We start from the raw sequence: 17,266 nt of genomic DNA on the forward strand, positions 1-17,266 counted from the left end.
CCTAGGTGACATGCGCAAGAGCCTATGTGCAATCCTCAGCATCTCCTAAGTAAATAATCAAAGCTTCTTAGAAAGCTGAGACTGTAAGATCATTTAAATCTATGAGATTGATGCCAGCCTGTGTACATAGTCAGAATTCATCTCAAAATATAAAACAAAACAAAACATGCAGCATAATAATCCAACTTGAACTGTACCCAAAAGACTAAAAAATGTTTACAGCTTACAATATTTACTTTATCTTCATCTCTAGCTGAGTAAATCCTTCATTCTCCCTAACTTTCTGACCCAGCCTGTCTTTAATGATGACTCGTTTTCAAAGCATCTCTCAAACATAGGTATCACTTTCCTTTCACACACACACACACACACACACACACACACACACACACACACACACACGGGGTGGGGGGGAGAGAGAGAGAGAGAGAGAGAGAGAGAGAGAGAGAGAGAGAGAGAGACTTTCTTTGTATCTGTTAATATCTCTCTTAGGTTCTAAAGATGCTTTCTTGATGTCTGCTAAACATCAAAGGAACTTATTCACCTTAATTCAAAGTGTCATTAACCTAATCAATCAATTTTCTCATCATAAGAATTTTACTATTGACATTTTGTGCTCTAGTTTTGTTAATTCAATCATTGTATACATAATAATTTGCACTAGGAACATTGTTGTCTTTAATTCCTCCAAACTCAGCTTCCATATACACTTGTCAAACGGAGTTCTGCGAAAAGGAAGCCGACTTATTTGTACTTATCAAAAAATTCACTTGCTGTCTAATGTTTTTAAAAAAATTCAAACTCTTTAAATAGTCTATGAGGCTTTGTAAATATAACTGTAGTCTCAGTTTGCCCTGTTTTTATACTTAATGTTTTTATCCATGCCAACCCACTCATCGGTGACTAACACAAATAACAAATATTAGCGCTTGACTTAAAATTGTAGCAGATATATAATCAGTGCTTAACACCAACCCATAACAACCATTGCCAATTGCTTCAAGAAAGAAACACTGTCTTCTTGGATTGCCTATTGTCAGCATTTATATTGGCCTCTGGCACATAGGATACAGTGATGACTCTTGGAAAAAGAAAAATTCCCATACAAGTGCATTTCTTGACTGTTTTCTCTCTATTCTTCTTTGCAATCCTTCCTGCTTAATCATTCGGCATTTCTCACCTAGACTATTTTGACAGCTTTCAAGTGGACTCCTTGACTTTTTTCCTCAATCTAAACTGTGATACTAACTTACAAATCCAGCCAAGATTTTTCTCTTTAAATCTCTTTGGCTTCTCATAGATGTCTTATTCCTGATGTTTGTTACAAAGAAAACTGAGATATTTCTTGCCAAAGTTCACTTTCTCATATATGTAAGAGTCTCATGTATCAGTAACACTAAAAGCAAACAGACTACATTCTGTCAGTATGGAAAATTAACTATTCCTGGCAGAATACAGGGATATTAAAAATGGGATTTTAGAATTTAAAGTTTTGAAATAAATGTAAGATGACTTTTTTAATACTTACATTTTGCTGAATATAGATGTCACATTAGCAACTAGCTTTATAAAAATCAAATATAAATTATCACATTTGATATCAAATCTAAACTCAGAAGCATAATTTTTTTGTAGGAACTAGTGCCTACATCTCCTTCTAACCTCATCTTCTGGTAATTTTCTTTCGTATTTTGTATCATTCCAACAATACCATCACCCCTGTATCTCACTCTTTCATTCTTTATCTACCCCTAATGACTGCTTGGTTTTGGTGGTAGGCTATTTCAACTTGCACTCCATTTTTTAGGGCTTCATGCTTGAAAAGCTAAGTAGTTTCTCTTCCTTTTTGTTCTTTTAGTGTCACATATATTTACTTTATAACACTTCTAGTCTGTATGGATATATTTCCTATGAGATCATTTGACTATTATTTCATTCCCCAACTAAAGTGTAAGGTGTACAGTTGGAAGGCTCAGGGCTGGAGAGATGGCCCACAGTTGTCTCTCTTACAGAGAACTTGAGTTTGCTTTGCAAAATCCACATAGTGGATCACAGTTTTCCATAATTTCAGTTTTGGTGAATCTAAAGTTCTCTTCTGACTACCCAAAATATCAGTCACGTGTGTACACAGATAAAAATAAATCTAAAAAACAATGAAACAATGATACAACTGTCTACTCTTTGTTGACATTGTATGAATCTATCATGCGACATAATAAAGTATACTAATTTCTCCCCCAAACAACTTTAATTAATGAGTATTCTTTATTATCATGTATTTCTTTTTATTTATTCCATAAGTCTTTATATATGTTTGTTTTCTTTACCACATTAAAAACAAAAAAATGCAGAGCAGTGGTGGTGCACACCTTTAATCCCACCACTCAGAAGGCAGAGGCAGGTGGATCTCTGAGTTTAAGGTCAACCTGGTCTATAGAGATAGTTCCAGGACAGTTAAGGCTATACAGAGAAAGCTTGTGTCAAAAAATCATAAAACAAAACAAAACAAAAATGGAATTGATACAATACATCCATCGAAAGATGAAAACATCAAAGACAATATTTGTGGATTTGCATTTTTTTCTATAGCCACACAAAATTGAAGCAAAATCTTTAAAGATTTTGCCAATATCAATGAGCCAAATTGTATCCCAAAATAAACTGCTATAAAACAATACATTTATTTTTTAATTAGAGCAACTATTAATTAATAGTTCTATTGGTGAAGTGCCTCAATACCCCTTTTCAAGCAGAAAGATGATGTACTGAGATGCTTGTGTGCAAATTGTTGTCACCATATGCTGTGTGACTTTGGTCACTTTTGTTATCTTGTCTTTCACTTTTTCAATGTATAAACTGATTTAATTATATGCATTCTGTAGAGTAATTTTGAGGACTATAAAAGATAATGCCTACCACTACTTTGCAGGGAAGGAAGCTGGTCATGAAGGGTATTTTATAAATGTGTACTCTTCCAGTGGATATCCGTTTTTGTCATTGGTTTGTCTGATCACATGTATACAGCATTCAAATAGTTACATGGTCTGTTTCTTACGGTCAAAATTCATCCTCAATTCTAAAAAAAAAAAATCAGGGAATCTCTGCCTTGTGCCGTAGTCACATTATCAGGGTAGATTTGCTTTCCTGGATGCCTGCTTTCCTAAGTAATGATAAAAAGTTAATAATGTTACACTTTCTATTGCTTTAAAGCACTTTTGCTTTGTTTCTGTTCATAAGTGATATTAGAATAAAAGTGAATGTTTGGTTCCTATAAACTCCTCTCCTCTTCACCAGGATTCCAGGAGCTCCACCTAATGTCTGGTTGTTGGTCTCTGAATCTGCACCTATCAGTTTCTAGATGAAACCTCTCTGATGACAATTTTGGACACCACAAAAACACAGCCCACATAATCAACTAAGCATGGTTCATAGGGATTCAGAGAGACTGAACTATCAGAGAACCTGCATAGGTCCAAACTAAGTCCTCTGCATGTATTTTATTGTTGAGTAGCTTGGTATTATGGTGGGATTCCTAATCATAGGAATAGGTGTGTCTCTGGCTCCTTGATCTACATTTGCAACCCTTTTCCTTCTACTGGGTCTCTTTTTCCAGCCTTGATATGAGGGTATGTGTCTAGTCTTAGTGTAACTTGTTATGCTATGCATGGTGATATCCCTGGGACGCCTGCTCTTTTCAGAAGAGAACTAGACAAACAGTGGGTCTGGGGAAGAGGAGAGGTAGGTAGGAGGGATTGGGAGAAAAGTTGGGGATGTACTATATATGAAAATAAACAAATAAAAATGCATGTTGCGATGTGGAAGGGATCATGTCATTATTCCTCCACCCTTGTTTGTAACTTCCTATTACTATGCCCCATATTGTCTTTCTTCCACTTCAAATGCTAATTTTGGAGTCTCATTTTTGTTATTGAACATCTTTAAAACATTTTATACAATAAATACAAGAGACAACGTGAATCTGTCATGTTTTCCTTTCTAATAAACTTGTCCTCATGACAAATTTTTAAAACTCACACTTATTTTTAAAGAATATTTTTCTCATGAAAATTCAGCAGATCACTTATTTAATTACTTATCACTAGTTCAGCTAATGTTCAGGCCACATAAACCGAAGTAGAAGTTGAAGATTTAAGCAGATTTCCGAACAAATGCTACATTTTGTAAATATTTAACAATACATTTTTCCAGTTTTCAAGCAAAACTCACAGTTTGCTTAAAATATCCAGGTACTATAATTGAGGTCAAAGAGGTCATCTTTTTGTTTGAATCATGTAGATAATTGCTTCAATTCTCCACTTCACTTTGTGTGAAGTAAGTAATTGAGTGAAATTTCAACTGAACATTTTACTGAAAAAAAAGTAAAAAATGAGTGTTGATTATCTTTAAGCCCAAACAAGTAGCTAATTGCCTGAAATTACCAGTTGCTTGGTCATACAACCTTGGTACATTTAGACATATCTATGATGAAATTGGAGAAAGAAAAATAAACATCACTTCAGCATGCCTACCACAGCTTTCAATCATACGCACTCGATGAGTTAATAGCACACTAAAAATGGCCACTTTCCTCCAATTTCTGGTTTCATCTTTTAAAATAAATGCTCAAAAGAACTTATGTCTATATAGAATAAAAAATGAGAACAGCTTAGCAACCTAATTTATTTCAACCGATTGTCACAAACATTCGGTTCACATGCAGAGAAAAATTATCTAAGTTAGAACTAGTGTAATTTGATAAAACAAAAATATGATTATTACCTAGAAATATTTTCATATATTTCATCTTCATTTTGCTAGAACACAGCCTTGTAAGTTAAGCCAAACAAATAAAAAATGTGTAGGCACACTGGAAGCCAGGCGTACAGAGTGGGGTGGTGTTAAATATTTACAAATGTAAACGAGGTCTGGGAAATCTTAAAGTCTATGAAGTTGTTTAAAAACTCCCAAGGGCAAATGCTATCAAAATTATAATGAGAAACAAAATGGATGTTTAGGAATCCAATTTTCCCCTTTGAACTGGTGAATGAACCTTATTTCACAGACTTATATTACTTAAACAGCTTTCTAAAAATCTACTAATAGACTGTCCACTTTGCTATATGACAAGTCTGCACTAAAATCATTTCATAATGGTAGCTTTTTGTCTTATTCTAACAAAGCTCAAAGGGGAAATTTTCATCTATATTTCAAGTGATGCTAACTTTTCAGTATTGTAAAGTGAGAACTCTGCTATGCTACAACAACCTTGACTTACTGCGTGGCATCAGTCATCTCATTAGGGTTTATTTGAGTGGAAATGTTTAAGAGTTCTCTGACCTATTCCTTCTACCCTCATATAATGCCTCTCCAACTATTTGAGGACTTATAAGTCAGTTCACCCTTCAGGTCTTTTTGTTGTCTTTTATAAAAGCAATTTTCTAAGAATTTGAAAGGGATCACTTTGGTTTGATATCCATGGACCTTCCCCCAAATACTCCCTATTTTACATAAGCAGGTTGTAGATACTGAAACTGCATACATTACTTCCTGTAGAAGGCATGGTAAAACCTTAAATACAGAATATGCCATGGTTATATCTCAGCCCCTCTATGTTCTTAGTAATATATCTATATGTTAGACCATGTTCACTGTTTGTGATCATAGGACATTCTATTATTGGTATGTTTGACCTATAGTTCTCATGGGCCCTACACAATTATTTGTGATTTATACATACCCAGTTCACGACCATCTTGTACTCATTTCTATAATCTGGTATTCCTCTAGATTTGAATTTGCCTTTAATAGACTTTGTCATGTTTATTTTTACCCACATCAGCTTGTCACAGTTGTTTGGAATCCCAATTTTAACTCATTTCCCTAACCCCAACTGTGAAAAGACAGAATTGACTGAACATATACAAATTCTCTGGTATCAAACATCATACTGTTCTTTGTACACATCATCCAACATTCTATATTACCCACTCTTCTGATACTTAGTCATAGCCTATTGAAGTTCAATACCATATTTCTAGATATTCTTACCCGACTCCTGGATCGTCGACGACATCCAAAAAACGGAAAGCAACAGAACAGGTTCAAGCTAGAGTTGGACCTGTGGCCAGATGGTGTGTGTCGTGTCCTTCTAAAATTCAGCATGATTCAAAGTGGATTTATCTGGAAAAAAAATATGACTTGGGGTGAAACAGTGAAAGGTTTGTGAAACATAACAAGCAATTTAATACATGAGGAAGGAGAAGGCACATTGTAGGAGAAGTTCTCAAATTTTGAAATCTCACCTTAACCCCTGCTCTCCAGGGATTCTGTAGTATATTTTCTAAAAAACACAGCAACCCATAAGTTACCTCTTTTCTTGAAAAGAAGGACAGAATGGTGAACGAGAGTCTATCCCCTACAAAACCTAGCCTTATGTGTCCCTCAGACTCAGAAAAAGAAAATAGGCCACATTATTCTCTCTTCCTCTATTTTCTCTTGGGACAATCATTTACCCTTTCTTATTTAAATTCCTGGCATTCCCATCTCAGAACTGTCTCTATCCTTGGGCAGTTCCTGTCATTAATATACCCTTCCACATCAGCTCAGACCTTCTTGGCTACCAGCCAGTTGGCCAGTTTCCTTCTACCAATAACTAGATTCCCCCTAATTATGCATTTAGATGCTACAAATATCAATATGAGTAATCGGTTTGAATGATGGACCCAACTGACAACATCTAACATCTCAGTAGCTTTCTGTGTATATTGTCATAAGAGGTAAGTCTTATTTTATCAACGTACAACAGTATTAAGGACATGGGTAGATTGATATTAAATATCAATAGTAAATAATACCCAATTTAAAACATACTTGGAACCTGGCATCGTGATACATCCCTGTAATTCTAGCACTCAGAAAGTTGAAGCAGAAGAATCACAAGTTTGAGTGCAATCTGTACTACATAGTAAAATGTCTCAAAAAACCCTAACATCTGGGGATATAGATTAAAAGTAGAACATTTGCATAGGATGCACAAAGTCCTGTATTTTATCCTTAGTACTCAAAAAGGAAAGAAAGAAAAAGGAAAGCAAAAGGTACTTTATATTTTAGTTCCTCAATGGGGATATAGGTAAATTAAATTGCAATTTAAAACAGTAGGGCAGTGCATATGGGACAGAAGACAAGTTGACTATGATACTGAAATTTTTACTTCCTCTTTCCTTGTGCTTCTTTTCCTTGCTTTTTAAATTTTGAGAGAGTCTCAGCATGTAGTTTAGTCTGTCCTCAAACTCTTAGTAGCCATCTTGTCAACTTCTTAAATGGTGACATTAAAAACATAAACCACCATACCTAGTTTAAATAACACCAAATTTATAGTTTATTTATTTATAATTCATACCTTACTGAAGTCTTTTTTAAAAAGTATTAAAAACAGATGAGATTGAATCAGAGATTGCTACAATCAAGCATGTATTAAATTTTCATTCGAATACTTTAAAGTGAATGGCTTTACATATTTTTACTATTTCTATGTTCATCTAAATGAGCCCAAATAGCAAAGCAGATGATGTTATTTTTACTCCTTTATGGAACTATTGCTGCTGAGAGGGACTGTGAAACAAACTTCTTAAAGGACAGACTTTCATTGTAAAGACTGTATAGATAATAGAACATTTTCCTCCATCAACCTAATGTTTCTCTATCTCCTTCCTTCACAACTCTCTCCAAAAATGTAATATAATAGAAAAATAGAGGCCTCCCCATTAAAGATAAATATTGTTACCACTATAAAAAGGTGTATTTCCCCCTCATTCTTTAAAGTTACTCTTTGAGCACATATCTTTACATTAGCTGATAAAATCAACTATCAAAGCCACTAAATTTGTTGGTGGTGGTGACTCTGATATAAGCTAATAGCTGTAAGATTTGTGACTTATTGGAATAAAAACAATGGGAAAAGTATACAGTTTTATAAACAGGGGTGGTTAGAGTAAAACAATTAAAATGCCAGAAGAAAAAGTGTTGTACATTTATATACATATTATCTCATCAAATTCTCAAAATTTTACAAAGCAGGCACCATCAGTTCTACCTCTCAAATGAAAAAACCTAAATACAAAGAAATGAAGTGTTAATAGATAATTTAGTAGCATAGTTCAAACTACAATCACATTTTGTTCACATCCAGGGGATGCCTCTCTCCCACTTCTCCCACTGTGAGACGGGATGAAGGCAGGTGCTTGAAAAGAGAAACAGTTTTTCTATACAATAACTACACATTTCTTTCTCCTTGATTTTTCTACCTTTTTCCAAGAAGAAAACAAAAAAGTTTCTTTTTCATTACAAAATATACATTCCTGACCTGTACCTGTATAACTTATGTTTATAAATTTGAATATGATTTTCTAATTTTTAAATTCAGAAATGAGGGCCTGACCCCCAGACTCCTAAAAAGAATTTCCAAGGATGAAGTGATTTTGATCATTGTCTTTCAGATAAGATTATATAAGCTACCCAGTTGGTTCTATGGAGCATTGGAAATTTACTAATGTTTACAAAATTCATACTTGCACATAAATGCCCTTTGAAACCCAGTCAACGGAAATGAGGAATAGAGACTATCCCTGTCTCAATTTTTTGATCAATCTAGATGACATTTATTATTTAAATTACTCCCTTTTCAAATTCCTTTATTTATTCATTGCCTTTAGATAGCATGAATATGACGAAATGCAAGTCATCTATTGATCTAAATATCTCCTTCTCTGGCTGGACAATGTTGAGATACTCAAGGATGGTGGAGAAAATAGCAAATCAATTTGATGCAAATTCTTGGTCTCTAATCTCAATTTGCGTTCAAGGTTACCTAGTAACATTTCTTTTTTCCTTTCCTTATAAAAGCTATTTTAACCTTCCTCTGCTCTCTTGTTATCACAACCCATCTGCTTCATCATTTAACTTATTCACCTCATACCTCGTGGTTCTCATAGGAGAACCCCTGGAATTTTCTGGTATGGCACCTATAATCCGACTTGCTCACCGCTCTCTTCCTCCTTTCCTTTTTTCTGCAGGAAGCAATGGAAGAAATGACCCAGCTCTGCTCTAAGGAGTTGTTAACACACTTACTCTCTTAATCTTGACATCTCAGTTGCCACATGAGAATTACCACTTAAGGTGTTTCCAGTTCACCCCAAGTGCTTTCTCTTGATCACTCTGTTTATCTTGCCTTGTGTTGTAGCATTATCCTTACTCTCTCTACTACTTCTCACATTAATAGAAAATTCTGTTTTTATGTTAAAAACAAAAACAGAAAACATGATTTTACTTTGATATCCACTTCTACAAACAGACAAATTTATTTAAAGAAGGTTTTCTTTAATTCTCATTTTTTTCAGGGTCCATCACTCTCATTCATGCTTAAATTTAAAATACCTTTCTTTCCACCTCACTGATCCTTGAAATTCCTATAATCAGTGAGGGCTATATGGTTAATACATTCAGTGGTCACGGTAATATCTGTTAACTATCTAAAATATCCCTTCTCATTCATTTGGTTCTTATGACATTACAATGTTGACATTACATGTGTTTTCTCCTCTTTATACTCCGTGGTTCATCTCTGTTTTTGTTGGTGGTGGGAGGGGCACAATTTCATTAAAAAGTTTTTTAGATGTTGCTAGTTGATAGCATTTTCCCCTCAGCCTTCCAAAAGCTCTTTTTACATTCAGTTCTCTGCATAATCTTATTCATATATGCTAATAAATCACAAATTTCATCAACAACCCAGATCACCTTTCTAAACAAATAAATCTCTCCCTTTAAGGCCCCTAAGCTATTTCATTCAATATGTTCCATGGGATTCAGTCAACAAATTTACATTTCCAAACTTAAATTGCTAGAATCTCTTGTTTTTAATTAAAGTAAATGATATCACTATGTACCTTAATGTTCTAACCCAGAATAGTATTTCCTATGCTTCAAACGCACTTTTGTTTCTCTGTTTACCTAGGATATTTCCTGTTCATCTCACTAAGGTTATTATTATAATTTTTATACTAAGAATTCTTCCAGGGTTTCACTTTTCTGAGCTCTTTTTTTTTTTTTTTAGAGGAATGAACATTTTTTTTTATTAACTTGAGTATTTCTTATATACATTTCGAGTGTTATTCCCTTTCCCGGTTTCCGGGCAAACATCCCCCTCCCCCCTCCCCTTCCTTATGGGTGTTCCCCTCCCAACCCTCCCCCCATTGCCGCCCTCCCCCCATAGACTAGTTCACTGGGGGTTCAGTCTTAGCAGGACCCAGGGCTTCCCCTTCCACTGGTGCTCTTACTAGGATATTCATTGCTACCTATGGGGTCAGAGTGCAGGGTCAGTCCATGTATAGTCTTTAGGTAGTGGCTTAGTCCCTGGAAGCTCTGGTTGCTTGGCATTGTTGTACTTTTGGGGTCTCGAGCCCCTTCAAGCTCTTCCAGTTCTTTCTCTGATTCCTTCAATAGGGGACTTATTCTCAGTTCAGTGGTTTGCTGCTGGCATTCGCCTCTGTATTTGCTGTATTCTGGCTGTGTCTCTCAGGAGCGATCTACATCCGGCTCCTGTCGGTCTGCACTTCTTTGCTTCATCCATCTTGTCTAATTGGGTGGCTGTATATGTATGGGCCAAATGTGGGGCAGGCTCTGAATGGGTGTTCCTTCAGTCTCTGTTTTAATTTTTGCCTCTCCCTGGCACTGGAAAAAATTTCCTGAACAAAACACCAATGGCTTATGCTCTAAGATCAAGAATCGACAAATGGGATCTCATAAAACTGCAAAGCTTCTGTAAGGCAAAGGACACTGTGGTTAGGACAAAACGGCAACCAACAGATTGGGAAAAGATCTTTACCAATCCTACAACAGATAGAGGCCTTATATCCAAAATATACAAAGAACTCAAGAAGTTAGACCGCAGGGAGACAAATAACCCTATTAAAAAATGGGGCTCAGAGCTAAACAAAGAATTCACAGCTGAGGAATGCCGAATGGCTGAGAAACACCTAAAGAAATGTTCAACATCTTTAGTCATAAGGGAAATGCAAATCAAAACAACCCTGAGATTTCACCTCACACCAGTGCGATTGGCTAAGATCAAAAACTCAGGTGACAGCAGATGCTGGCGAGGATGTGGAGAAAGAGGAACACTCCTCCATTGTTGGTGGGATTGCAGACTGGTAAAACCATTCTGGAAATCAGTCTGGAGGTTCCTCAGAAAATTGGACATTGAACTGCCTGAGGATCCAGCTATACCTCTCTTGGGCATATACCCAAAAGATGCCTCAACATATAAAAGAGACACGTGCTCCACTATGTTCATCGCAGCCTTATTTATAACAGCCAGAAAATGGAAAGAACCCAGATGCCCTTCAACAGAGGAATGGATACAGAAAATGTGGTACATCTACACAATGGAATATTACTCAGCTATCAAAAACAACAAGTTTATGAAATTCGTAGGCAAATGGTTGGAACTGGAAAATATCATCCTGAGTGAGCTAACCCAATCACAGAAAGACATACATGGTATGCACTCATTGATAAGTGGCTATTAGCCCAAATGCTTGAATTACCCTAGATCCCTAGAACAAACGAAACTCAAGACGGATGATCAAAATGTGAATGCTTCACTCCTTCTTTAAATGAGGAAAAAGAATACCCTTGGCTCTAACGACCTTTTCATAGCTCAGTTTCATTTACTGCTCTATACTTTCCAGAAGACTGTAAGCACAAATGACCCTCAATTTACCATGGGTAATGACTAAAGTCCTAGTGAATTGGAAATATATTTAGTACACGTTCCTTATTAAGCACGATAATTTGTCATAGTTCACATGACTCGGATATCTTAGCATTGCAAGAGAGTATCAGATCACATAGTGGTAGTCAAAGAAAAAAAAAGCAAAGTTCAAATTTTGACGTATAGTTTCCTATGAATTCTATTGCTTTTGTGTCATACTAAAGCTGGAAAATCATTCGGCTAAATTGTTGTAAGCCATGGACCATCTGTAATACGAAGGATGGGTTTTGCTCTTTCGCCTTCCCACTTGCTTCAGTATTATCACTGACACTTAAAAGTGGTTATTGAGCATTTCAAAACACAACCAGAATGATTTTTTTAAAAAAATGAGGCAAAAGTAAAAGCTAAACGAAACCATCAAAACAGTCTTAGTAGAAAAGGAAAATAAAGAACTGTTCAATCTATAGACACTGGAGGTTTTTCTTCCCAAACTCCATAGTAACCATTTTAATCACTTTTTTCATCATTTTAAAACATAAGCTGTTGACTACAAGATTACTAGAAAACATAGATGATATTCTAAAAGAAAATAAAGCCCCAAAATATTATCATTATTCTTTTTGTTATCAAATGTTTTATAATAAAAACTTACAAAAAGTATAACGAATGTTCCACATATTAACGGTTATCTTTTCTCAAAAATTCTAATAGACAACATCTTTTGAAAATAATGCCTTAAATGGTTGTTTTAGATAATAAGTTAGAGAAATTAGTAAATTATCTTTAAAAAAGTGGCCCTCTGTGTGTGTGTGTGTGTGTGTGTGTGTGTGTGTGTGTGTGTGTAAAAGAAATTTAAAATAAGATGTTTGGGGCAGGCCAAAGTTTATCGTGTTTGAAATTAGGTTGTGGAAAATTTTCTCCTCTCCAAAAACATTCATGATCATACAAGGCTATGTATACATGACCCATATCTCCTTTCCCTCTACATAAACTTCACTCATTTTTCTTGCAAACAGCAATTATGTTACCCTTATCATTCTCTTCTTCAGACAGAATAGGCTTAATTATGTTATGGCCTAGTCTCCATTTTGTTTATTATTTGGGTCTGGTTCTTGCAGAGTTCTTCCTGTCTTTTCAAGCCTTAAACCAAAGAGAATGATATTTGGTATTTCCACAAAACAGAGTAGCCAAATAGTTATTTGATAATGTGAAAAGATATCCAATGAATACACTACGAACTTGCATCTTAACAAAGAAGTATGAATGCTTTCATGGTTTGTTTTTTTGTTTTTGTTTTTTTTTTTTTGTGTGTGTGTGTGTTCTCTATTAAGGACCACACAGAGGCAATTTCTTTTTTCCTCTTGTTAGGCTATGCCTGAAAATGAGAGTGTTTGGGGCTAAAAGCATTAATGAATTACTCCTAGTATACACTTACTCCTAGTATACACATTAATGCATTACTTCTAGTAGACACTTTGCTGCTCTTTATCACTGTCACTTTTCTTGTTCACAGTCATCATCCATGAAAAGGCATTTGAAGATTACTAATAAAGTATTTCTGCAAGCAGATTGGTTTCTCACTGACTCACTCTACTGGGTTGAAGTCGATATTCTTTTCTTCCACTTCCACCTACACCATAGAGACTAAAGGGTTTCTCATCATTTCACCTCTGACACCTGCCTTTTCACAGAATCAGTTCACCCTCCACCCCAAACTGACACAATTGTTTCCACTTAATTGGCATTGTGTTCCATTCTTTCTTAAAAAAACAAACCTTTTCTATTCAACTTCATAGTCACTGCCCTCAGGGGAACACAATACCCTGGCCTTCTGTGAACCAGACTCATTTATCTTTTTTTTCTTGTCTATGACACAGAAAAGAAAGGAATCAGAAGGGCAGAAGATATGACCAGTGGTTATTAAATGCCATGTTGTACTATCATGGTCACCCTCTGGTCAACAAGAACCTGAAGAAAACAGATACTATAGACACGAAAACACTGCACTTGATGAGTGCAGTCAGATAACCAAGAATGGAGAAATGTAGACGTTTATCCTTGTCCTTGTGTCTTCCTTTTCTCCTCTTTTCTTCTAATTCAGGCCCTAGTTTTCCAGTGCTTTTGTAACATCTGCCCAGCTGCTCGGGTTACAGTTGAAACCTATCTAACTGAAGCATCAATTTATATTTTGGATGTTTCTCCGTCTATTACTTTCTGTGTCAATGGTACTTTTACTTCCTGCCCAATGCCTTTAAATCAACCCCAGAAGGTAGCTCATATTGAGATAACATAATTAAATGACGAAGACTAGGCAACATTCTGTTTACCGAGTATGGCAAAAAGAGACTTTCCATCTTTTTCACTACAAAATAGAATACTTTGATACACCATGTAGGGACAATTTCTAGGGATAGATTTGAGGCCTTCCCCTGTACCTGTTAAATCATATCCCATATATGGAAGCCAGAATTTCTAGAGCTTTGGATACACTCCCTTTTCTTTCCCTTTTATTCATATCTATCGAACTCCCCCTGTCAGTGACAAGAAAAGACCTCTATAGTTTATCAAATATTGCCTGGGGACATCTCTCTTCTTCCCCTTCACTAATAATGTGATTTTCCATGTTTGGCACATGCTTAAGTGTCTGAACAAAGAGGCTCATGTTATTAATTATGTATACATACTGAAGAGCCTCTGCACTAGGCTCCTTTTCCCAAAAGAACAAGTAAACCAGTAAAAGGATCATGTTGGTTAGCACTTAGGGGCAAATGGACATTTTGGGTTCTGCTCCATTTTCAATACCACCCTCCCAGCAATACCCAATTAGTGTGCAGTGCTAGCAAAGGCCAAATGCAGCTATGCCTCTTCAGACCTCTGCACCGCCCTCGTAGAGATCCACTCACCACCACACTAATCAAATCATTAGGCTGCACTCTGCAAGTTACATACATGCTAGGGCTGGCACTTTAAAATGTTAATGCCGTGGATAAATCCAAACCCATTTGAAAACTGCTTGGATGCACAATTGAAAGCACTAAAGTTCAGAGCACGTTTAATTATTTCCCATAAACATAATTCTGAAAGCTTTCTTTGTTTATTCGAAAAGAAAGAAAATCTATTTTCTCTCTGCTGTTATTAACTCAAATAATGAATGGGGAATTTTTTTTAATTTGATATATTTTTTTTTATCTCACCTTGGATTTTTCTAGCTCAAGATATGGTTTATTTAGCACTAGTCACAGAAACTTGAAAATATAAAAGTCACACAAATCATTCAAACAGGGTTTCTGAAGGAAAAACATTTGATATCAATATGCACAACAATTTCTCTTTGGTGATGAGTTAAATAGGCTTATTTTATAGACTGTCACCCAATGCTTTTAAATTTCCTTCTATTTTTATACTTGCCATGAATCACTATTAGCTCTCCATCTCCCTTTTTGTCTCTAGGTCTCTTTTCTCCCTCAGGCTCACACCTACACATTCATTCACAGTCCACAGTGTTGGAAACTAAATGATCATTCTTTGCTGTTGCTGTGGCCAAGGCTTCTGGTTCTTCTGAGTCATAAGGAAGCAGCTAGAGGTGTTACAATCCTTTCTGCCCATCTGTCTAATTAGTGACCAAACACTACACCAGAAAATGCAATAAATAATCACACAAAAGAAGCAGAAACTATCAATTATCTTCTGATAGAGCAAGCAAGTATACATGGATTGTGGAGCATGTTTCCTTTGGATTTTAACCGATATTTTAATTAAATGATTGGGTTTTTTTTTTAAAGCCAACCAATAGTTTGTACCTGAGATGTGCAGTGCACTTTGCAGCCGCATTTCCTAGCACCCAGAAAAATGGAATGATATATTGCTGCAGTAAAAATGAAAATGCTAATGCACATATGAGTAATGTTTTTCTCCTCTGAACAGTATATACTAACTCCGGCTCTGTGGAATCATTTACTGATGCATGCACTGATTTAACTCCAAATATCCTTTAAAATTAACAACCTATTTAACATTCCTGCAAAGATTATGGTCAGGAAAGCAAATGGTATTGTCTCCCTTGAAGAAATATCCCAGTAACCCCTCCACTACCTTAGATTTATAATCAAAATTAGAAATCAAGTCTAAGCTCTTATTTGACAATAATTGACAAAACACACATACTCTGTGGCTCAATTTTTCATCCCAATCAGCTCAGCATGTACATAAACACATAGCCCCTGAGCTTCACTATTTGTTTAATGGATGAGATTCAAGCTTTTGGTTTAGTTGGAGGCTTTGTGTATTCAGCCTGGCATAAATTGCTATAGTTTTAGAAAGAACAGTTGTTTTGGGGGCAGATATAATCTTTAATTGGTTTCTAGATTTTTACTTATTGTTTCCATAGCTGTAATTCCTGGGATGATTAAAAAGTTGACTCTGAAGTGAGACATGAAAAGACCCCAGAGGAAAAGAGTAGATTGAAAATACTGGATTGAAGACAGTGACACCAAATTCCCTTCTAAGCCTTTTATCCTTTCTTCTACTTGCAGAGTAATAGAAATCACTTAGCTGTGCTGTGACTACTACTACACACCATATATAACTGGCCAAAGGAAAAGTGGCCCACATCTTAATTATAGTTTTAAATAATCTAATCTGCATTATGCGATCAATAAATAGTTGTTGATAAGAGTCTAAATTTTCAAAAGAAACCACAAGCTCTAAACTGAATTCTCACACTGCCTTTTGCCCTTATGGCTTTGTCTTCTCGGATTACAAATACAGTCTACTCCCTGGAGCTGAAAAAAATCAACAGTTCATACTTGTGAAGCAGTAAACACAAAAGGACCTAAGAATAAAGCAATCCACAAACCAGAATCCTTTGTTTTCTAATGTACCTAAAAGCTCAGTTTACTGTAACTAGATGTGAAAGTATAAAGAGGTAGATAAAGCAGTTCATTATTCATCACTTAAGGCAGTCACAAAAAGGACACATTTTCATTAACGGTGGGTTGAATTATTAGAAAACCTGAGCCACTCAATCCATATTCAGTGCTTGCTCTGTTCTGCTCTGCTAAGTGAATACTGTGGAGGTGGGGAGATTGCTGTTAAATAAGATTCCAATTGAGAGCTTATTTTTCAGAGCCCAAACCAAGAACTCAAACCTTCAAAGGCAGTTATTTTGATCATCTTTTTAGACATATTATTTTGAGTTTATCCCAGAGTTTCCAGATGTCTTTAAACTGTACCTTAACAATAGCTTTTTAATAATTTTGAACCAGTAAGTCATTCCCTTATACTTTTACAGAATGCATTGCCCCTTAGTATGGTTTTTGTGATATTTAATATTGATTATTAACTTGATAGAATATGAGGTCACTTATGAAATATGTCTTTGGGTATATACGTGAGGTATTTTTTGTAGATTGTATTTATCAATATAGGAAGACCCACATTAAATGTGAATGGCATCATACCCTGACTCACTCCCTAGACTAAATAAATGGAAGGCAGTGA

At 35.6% G+C, this 17,266-nt stretch overlaps 1 protein-coding gene across 4 annotated transcripts in view; it reads right to left on the reverse strand.

Annotated features, from left to right (window-relative positions):
- Rps6ka6 (ribosomal protein S6 kinase A6) overlaps positions 1–17,266 on the reverse strand; it is a 154,436-nt gene that overhangs the window by 94,998 nt on the left and 42,172 nt on the right. For 3 of the 4 annotated variants that reach the window (XM_087599853.1, XM_087599852.1, NM_001191721.2), the window contains 1 exon segment: positions 6,049–6,180. In XM_087599853.1, coding sequence (XP_087455979.1) covers positions 6,049–6,162 — 114 coding nt within the window. In that variant the 5' untranslated portion in view covers positions 6,163–6,180. 4 annotated transcript variants of the gene reach the window in all.

The sequence above is a fragment of the Rattus norvegicus genome, chromosome X, assembly GCF_021556685.1.
Source record: "Rattus norvegicus strain SHRSP/BbbUtx chromosome X, alternate assembly SHRSP_T2T, whole genome shotgun sequence".
Classification (NCBI taxonomy): Eukaryota; Metazoa; Chordata; class Mammalia; order Rodentia; family Muridae; genus Rattus; species Rattus norvegicus.